The following is an 8,702-nucleotide window of genomic DNA, read 5'->3' on the forward strand; positions in this document are numbered from 1 at the left end:
TTTTTTGGTTTTTCGAGACAGGGTTTCTCTGTGGTTTTGGAGCCTGTCCTGGAACTAGCTCTGTAGACCAGGCTGGCCTCGAACTCACAGAGATCCTCCTGCCTCTGCCTCCCAAGTGCTGGGATTAAAGGCATGTGCCACCATCGCCCGGCTTTCCCATTTCTTTTTTTAAAAATTAATATATTTTTATTTTATGTGCACTGGTGTTTTGCCTACATGTATGTCTGTGTGAAGCTGCCAGATTACAGTGGTATATTATTTGTGTTTTAATAAATAAAGCTTGCCTGAAGATCAGAGGGCAAAGCAGCTACACTAGTCAGCCATACAGGCCAGGCAGTGGTGGCACACACATTTAATCCCAGGACTCAGGAGACAGAGGCAGACAGATTTCTGTGAGTTCAAGGCTACCCTGCGCTACACTAGATAGATCCAGAAACAGATCCAGGTGGTGGTGGTTCACATCTTTAATCCCAGTGTTTGGGAGTCACACACTTTTCATTCCTGCACTAAGGAAGCAGAGACAGGAGTGACATGTCTGTGGGGAGAGAGGAATATAAAGGGGAAGAGACAGGAACTCAGTGGAGTGTGGAATCTGAGGATTCACGAAGACAGGATCTCGCCCCTTCGTTCTGAAGATTTGGTAGAGGTAAAAGGTCTCTCTAGTGGTTGGCTGCTTTCTTTTCTGATCTTCAGGTTGAACCCCAATATCTGTCTCTGGGTTTTATTATTCATGCTACACCAGATTCCCTGGAACTGGACTTAAGACAGTTGTGATCTGCCATGTGGGTGCTAGGAATTGAACCTGGATCCTCTGGAAGGACAGCAGTGCTCTGTCCTCTGAGCCATCCTCCAGCACTTCCTCTTCCCATTTCTGAGCCTCTCTATCCATTTTCCTTGTTTTAAACCAAAAGGACACCAAGGTCCCTCACAACAGAGTTACCGTATCTCCAAGCATGTAGACCCAGCTAGGTAAGTTGTTGGATACCTCGATCCCTGAGCTCCACCCTAAGGTTTTTGTGTTTGAGACAGCTTCACCTTCAAGGATAGTTTAATAAAATTCACATGTGCATCTTCCAAACACACTTCCTTCAGTGAAAGTAAGTCACATGCCCACTCTTGTGCCGGTGATAGTGCTGGCTGGTTATATCCATGGTCCGAGCTGGCCCCTCCCAGCAGAGTCAGGAAATTTATTAAAGTAATTCAAAAGATAAAATTTTCCAAAGCTGTGCTGTCTCTAGGTAGCCTCTGTGAACAACTTGTCCTTTCTAGAGTCCAAATCTCTTGACAAAAAATCACTTTCAGGATGCTTGAGAATCATTTGCGGCTAATGCCAGGTAGGTTTGAACTCTATACATTTTACACGGCCATCAAATGTCTATATTTGATTAACAATCTTAAATGACTGTGTGCTCGTTATCAGTTGGCATGAGAACTCCGAGTCCCAGCTTTCAATTAGTGGTCAGGCAAGTGTCAGCTTTAGATATTAAGGTGAGAGTACTGTAGCTGTGTGGCTCTTGTGTGGAAGGAAATGCATGGTTATTCCCTCATCCTTGGCTAAGTGAGGGTTTGGTACCAGTCATCTGCACCATGTCCCCTGTGGCCCTGTCAGCGTGCAGGCATTCACAAGATGCTCAGCTAAGCTTCCCCAGAGGCTGTGCAACACAGCCACTCTACGTGGCCCTACTGAGAAGTAGTTTTCAACTTCATGGTGACAATTAATGGCTGAATAGAAGACAGTCTTTTTAAGATTGAGTCCACAGAACATCACTTAAAGTTCAACTCTTAAGAAGGAGCATCTAAAGAAGGAAAAGAGAAATATCCCGCTACTAAGCCTATAAACCCAAAGCAATGTCTCCCTATAAACAAAGGTTAAGGTTAAAACAACAGAACCCACTCCATTGAATCTCTTAGCCCTCTCCCCCGACCCTGAAACCTGTGGTGGTTGTACTAGTGTTTTATGATAGCCAAAGCCCCAAAGCATAAGTTGCTTTTGGTATAAATGCTGGAAGGTATCTCTTGTTACTTGAGGGACTATGAAGGATTTAGGCTTCCACATGTAAAATGATCGTGGCCTCTTTTGCAGGCTTTATCAGCTGACCTTCCAGGGTATCCCTTTCACAGGTCAGCTGGCTCGCCAGAGTAATTAAATTAAAGAGAATGGCGCCCGTGCTCTTGGCTGAGTTTGGGTGGAGTTTTATTCAGAGCACATGAATGACAGGGATAATGTTTTCTGTGCCACATTCCATAGGGACCTGTCTCACCAATGCACTCAAGCCCTGCTGCCGGCCTTTAAAGGGACAGTGTATTCCTCCAGCTTCTAAAGACAGCCCTTTCTTTCTGTAACTCTGCAGTACCTTCTCACTGGCTTTCTAGGTCAAGACAGACCCCTTGCTGTCTGTGGGCAACATCTCCGGGGCTGAGTGGCAGCTCATGTTCCACTTTTCTTTTTGCCTTCATCTGCTCTGTATGGAAACCATGACAGCCTCTTTCATGCACCTCTCCTTCTAAAGCTTCCTAAGCTCCCTAATGCCCGTGTGGATGTGCCTATGGATTAAATGGTAGGCAAAACGTATCAATGGTATTTTATTAGTTCTATTCCAGGTAAACACATTTAACCAGATTGCAAATGGCAGTATCGTTAAAGTCAGTCGGAAAATCCCCCCAGATAGAATGTCTGTGGCTTGGTGCAGTAGTTGGTCTCGACGGCCTCGTGTGTACAGTCACTGTAGTCAGTGTTACACTTGCCGCACCGGCAGCTTATGGCAACAGGGTAGGAGAAATAAGGAGCAACATGGCGTGGGCATCCTGGTATCTCCACAGTTCTGTAGATGAAGTCTCTGTATGTGCAAACATCCTGGGAGAGCGCGTATTTGGAAAGCAACAGCTTGCCGTTGATATCCTATGGAAAGTAAAGGGATCATAATGTGTAAATTTCACACTGCTCTAAATAGTGCAATAGAAAGACCATAATTTACTGACATCCCTTTATTTCAGTGATGACCTATAGAGGACTCTTGAACTCTGTTACTCAATACTAGCTTAACACATCTGCACTTAACCCCCCAGAGACCCCACCCCCCAAAAGACACCTTCTTCTCATTTACCTTTGATCATGAGAACAAAATGAGGTTTAAATAAATTGGGGGTAGACTATTGCAAATGTATCTTTATTTCTTTTTCCAAACAGAGACACATTGTTATAATTCTGAAAACAATGCTCTTGGCTTCCCAAAGAGACAGTACCATTGGTTTTGGAAAATCATGCTATGATTTATCTCACTTACTTTCTAAATATTAACAGATCACTTTCGGCCTATATAATTTGTAGCTAAAAGAAGTACAGTGAACAACATACCCTTGTCATACAATACCCGGCACAGATGGTGGTGTTGATGGCCAGGCAATAGGCGCACTCTCTCCTATCCACGTACATTGTATATTCAGTTGGAATACAAAAAGATGCTGCTTGCCCAAATGCAAGAGCAAGAAGCACGGAAAGCAGGACGATAGCACTCATGCTGAATCAAAGATAAAAACCACAGAACTCATTACATGTATCCTTTCTGTACATTCAGAGACATGTTTGTGGAAAGCTTATGCATATATATAAACACACAGCCAATAATAGGGACAGCTAAAATACACTGAATAGTTACTTAGCTCTGAGCCCTACATAAGGTGTTTTTACATATCCAATCTTCTCAGACCTTCTCACATATACTCAGATGCAGCTATGGACCTGCACACTCATAGTACAGAAGCTCACCCCCTTGGGAAGTGACATGCAAGCTTGCAATATCACAACAGAAAACTGACAGCTTTTGGTAAACTAAGTGTGATATAATTCATTCAATGGAGCTGTAATAAAAATGCCTGTCATTATAAGAATTAATCAATAAATATTCTTTCGGACTGGACTTTTCCAGAATTATAAGTATCTAAAAATGTTGGTTCAACAACTTAAAAAATTCATATAATTAGAGATGGAAAGAAACCAAGAAAAATAACCAAACTTTGGTACCCCCCCCCCAGTGTTTGTAATCTTGCCTATAATTCTACTACTGCTAGTCAAGGAAGCTGGAGAAGGTCCTGAAAAATGCAGGTAAAATTATGACTAGTGTGAAGTAATAACACCAGCTAGAAGGCCCTTCTGAATCCTGAAGGTATTCTTTTAGAGTTGAAAAAAATTCAAGTTGAAATAAAAGATATTTTACATAGAAGTTGCAGAGTGCTCATTATTTAAAGGAATACAGAGAGCTGAAAATACTAGTTTGACACATTTAGACTAGTCCAGTCAAGAAAACAGATCCATCTTTACAGTCGTGACTGTATAGGAGGCAGCAAGGGGGCCACCGAGCAGAACATGCGTCTGGCCAGCCTGTCTAACAGAGAAGCTATCAGTATCAGCTGAGCTTGTAATGATCTGGGAAATGCTATGGCTTATAATTATTTTGATTCTGTTACTGAAAGAGGATAATCAAATTTCAGACTTTTAGATGTAGGTTGATCACCTCTAAGATAAAGACTTTTTATTTCCTTTTACTCATATTGTTCAGCTAACTAGGTATGTTTGGATGTTTTTCCTTCTCAACTATCATTGTTGGTGTGTGTGTGTGTGTGTGTGTGTGTGTGTGTGTGTGTGTGTGTGTGTATTCCTCACTGAAGCAATTCTATTAAATTATTATTCACTGACTGCCAAGATGGCTCGGGGGTAAAAGCATTTGCTGCTCAAGCCCAGTACCATGAGCTCAGGCCCCAGAACACACATGGCGGATGCAGAGAACAGTCTCCTTCCCAGAAGTTGTCCTGACCTCCACCAGCACCACCACCCCACAATAAACAGCTATAAAAAATTAAAAGAAAATTATTCACTACACAATTTATTCAATCATCATAAATATATCAAGATTTTCTCAAATCTGTCAATTGTGTCAACAACAATTGGAAGCTGCATACTTTAAAATCTCTACTTACTGAAACCTTGTAAGTCAGTCTCAGGTAACCAGAATTTTGTCTTCAGTAAATGTATAAGACAAAAATAAGTATTACAAAAGTTCCTAAGGATTAATTCTAAATGTCAACTCCTACAGCCATTTCAACAACCTCTTATTCCTAGCATAGGCATTGCTGAAATTGGATAAACACACATGTACTGAGCACCTGGACTATGCACTGAGACATGTACTAACATAGTCCTTGACCCAAAACACCAATAGTTCAAGAGGAACCAAGTATGACACAAATTTAAAATATAGTTTGTTCTAAGTTCTCTAAGAAAGTCCAAGCTATGACTCGATTGCCCTCCATTTATTATGTTTGCTACTCGTGTAGATGGATGAGTAATGAAAAAGTGCTCGGTGGTAAACTGTTCAGCAAGGCATTACACATGTGAGCGTCCCTTGCAGCATTTTTTAAATGTTTGCATTAGGAAGTAAAACATACGAATTCCTGGTTTTGTTATTTGAGGCATTCCGACGTAGGACCCAAGCCTCACACATACTGAACCTCATATTTGCTCTACAGTTAAGATTCTACCCCAGCTGAAGCCATAAGAATTCCTTTCTCAGGAATTATGACTTTTGCCAGGTGTTTCATAAAAATATAAGTTCCCTATATAGTATTCAGTTAGTTTATTATATTAGTGACACAGATCAAGAGGATTCTCCAAAGGATCTTAAAAATAGCAACCAGGTAAGTGTGATGGAATACTCTCCCTTCCTGTCCATATAGCCGTGGCCATCTTCACAGTTCTCCAATGGCTTCTAGCTCTGCAGTTCTACATGGAACAGCATGTCAGTAACCTATAATCTGAATATTGGCTCAGAACCTAAGGAGCAGAAATTTCCCATGGTCTATAAGAAACTGATGAAAACATTTAATCTCATTTATTCACCTGCTAGATAAAAACAGAGGAACACACGTGACCCTTTAAAAATTGTAAGATAGGGCTGCAAAAATGGCTCAGTGGCTAAGATCAAGTACGTCTCTTGTAAAGGACCTGAGCACAACTCTCACACCCAGATCAGATAACTCACAACCCCTTGTAACTCCAGCTTCAGGGGATCGATGTCTCTGGTCTACACAGGCACCCTCATATACAGTACACACATGCACACATAATTTTAAAAAGCTCTTCTAAAATAGTGACACTTTTAAGACTCCCTTTTGGGTTTCTTGGTTTTATTTTTTTGGGGTTGTTGGGGGATTGTTTGTTTTTGGTTTTTTGGTTTTGGTTAATTTTTGAGATAGGGTTTCTCTGTGTAGTCCTGGCTGTCCTGGAACTCACTCTGTAGACCAGGCTGGTCTAAAACTTGGAGATCCATCTGCCTCTGCCTCCCGAGTGTTGGGATTAAAGGCGTGCACCACCACTGCCCAGCAAGACTCCCTATTATAAATATAGAAGTTTAACATAACAAAAGCAAAGCATAAAAAAGGACTGGATCACCAGTCATGGTGCTCATAAAATGCCGCAAAGATAAAGAATGTGAATGATTCTGTATCTTTTCTTCTTTATTATAAATTGTAAAACTTTATTCACTTAACTTTCCTGTACCTCAATTTCCTTGTCTATAAAAGAAACGTTAAACATCAAAAAGCTACCGGGAAAATCTTCACAGCACGAATAATCTGTGATTCTGTGTTAAATTAGAATTAGTAATCTACAATGCTGCTGTCATAAAAATAAAATAATGCATGAGACTCCTATATAAGAAAATTTCCTTAGCTACATAGCACTGTGTAAACCAGTGCTAATACCTTCCTTTTCTCAGCACTTTCCCTGTGTTCATTCCCTTAACCTTTTCTCCGTATTTTCCTTCTGCTTTTATTATTCGCATTATGAAACACATTTCTCTCTGCTCTGCTAATATCTATTACCTCTCTTTTCTACTTGAAGTCATTACTTACTGTACAATGAAAAGAATCAATTTTTCTACTTCTGATCAACCCCAGCATTTCACTAAAGCAGAGTACTTTTCCAGAAAGAAAACTGTATTAGATTAATAAGGTGTATGTATTGTATACTAGCCAAGAGAGATTCGCTATTAAATAGCTAAAAAGATCTTATTACATGGAGTGTCCCTGATGGCAGTGAAAACACTGTTACCCATGCACACTCCAAAGTGAATCAACTCTAAAACTCTCCCCAAACACATTTTCATCAAAATGGCCATTAGTAATTGTGAGGATTAAATGCACAGGTTATTCTAGTGCTAAACACATTGAGGTCGGCCTGTAAGCAGGAGAAGTTCTTGCACCCTGTTCACTCTCCACCAGCAGACTGGCGGGCTGCGTGCATCCTCAGTCAGCGCGGGCTCACTCCCCTTCACCCACCCCTGCATCATCTGGAACAATAACTAAAAACTGTAGAGCCTATCAGTTCTGTCTCAACGTTTGCAGTTTTTAAAGAAATGCTACACTGTTAAAATAAAATGAAGTGATAATAAAAGCATCTCGTTTGCAGGGCCTGCTCAGGGTAGACACCTACCTTTCTTTGCATTGGCGAGTGGATGCTGTGATGGCCCAGACTCTGTTCATTTTATACCCTTCAGGATAAGTCCCCTCTGATCTTCTTGTTTATATAACTGCATTTGGATTGCTGCTTCGTTATCTGAAAATCATCTATTGAAAATTCATACTGAACCCCAAATAAAACTTGTTTATACAAACAGGCTCATAATATCCTCCCCCGGAAACTCTGACATTATTATAGCATGCATCTTCCTCTCTCTTATTTCAAATATATTCTTTATTAATATTTGTTAATGTTAATTATTGATATTAATATCTGTTAATATTAATAAATATTAGACCATAGAATTAGGAGAAATGGTGAAAAACTCCTGAGAATGCAAATTTATCTAGGGCTTAAGGGCTCTAAATGTCACCTATTCATGTAGAGATATATACATGAAATTATTCATCTATAAAGCAAAGGCAACTTCTTTCTGGAAATCTAGGTCAATTGACCCATGTATGACAACAAAAATATTTTAGTTCAAAATGTTTTGTTTTGTTTTTTTTCTGGACTTTACAGGATGTTAATATAACTTACAATGTGAAAGGTTTCTTTGAGTAACATAGCTAAATCTGGCAGGATGTCAAACTGACCTGAGATCAAATTCTGGTGTGGTCATTAGCTAGCAATGTCATTGCATTCATGAGTTGTGCTTATTCCGGGTTCCTCGCCTTTCAAAAGGTACATTGGTGTGTGCCTGTAATCCTAAAACTCAGGAAGCGAGGGATGGAGACTTCAAGGCCTGACTGAATGGAATACATAGCATCATCACGTCTCAGAAAATAATTAATATCACTGTTTACATAAGTGGCAAATAGCAGGAACTCCATAAGAAATAGTTAACTTATAATAACACAAAAATATTTGTTTGATAAATATTTAGCCAATATAGTCATTGAATGTGCAAATGGTAGGTCAAGTGTGAGGTTATTACTCAACATTTTGAACTAATCTATACTTTTCTCAATCTCTATACCTATGTATTAATTTTACTCATTTAATCCACTTTTTCCACACTGTAACTAAAGTATCATGCCCCAAACTTACGCTTGGCATTTCCAAATGGTCCTCAGGAAAGAAAAAAAAAATGTCCAGGCTTAGTATCTCTTTTAAAGCCCCTCATGGTCTATTCTGGCTCTCTGATTTTATGTTCACCATCTCCTGATCCTCAAGCCACAGCCTTTCT

The 8,702-nt window shown here is 40.1% G+C and overlaps 1 protein-coding gene across 1 annotated transcript; it reads right to left on the minus strand.

Annotated features, from left to right (window-relative positions):
* Window positions 1-2,644: 2,644 nt before the first annotated feature.
* On the minus strand, window positions 2,645-7,497 carry Tshb (thyroid stimulating hormone beta). Its single transcript, XM_005357117.2, has 3 exons — window positions 7,487-7,497; window positions 3,356-3,518; window positions 2,645-2,899 (listed from the first exon to the last, which is right to left on the minus strand). Exons 2-3 carry the CDS (start codon window positions 3,515-3,517, stop codon window positions 2,645-2,647), a joined length of 417 nt encoding a protein of 138 aa, XP_005357174.2. The 5' UTR covers window position 3,518; window positions 7,487-7,497.
* Window positions 7,498-8,702: the final 1,205 nt, after the last annotated feature.

Source organism: Microtus ochrogaster, chromosome 21, assembly GCF_000317375.1.
Source record: "Microtus ochrogaster isolate Prairie Vole_2 chromosome 21, MicOch1.0, whole genome shotgun sequence".
Taxonomy (NCBI): domain Eukaryota; kingdom Metazoa; phylum Chordata; class Mammalia; order Rodentia; family Cricetidae; genus Microtus; species Microtus ochrogaster.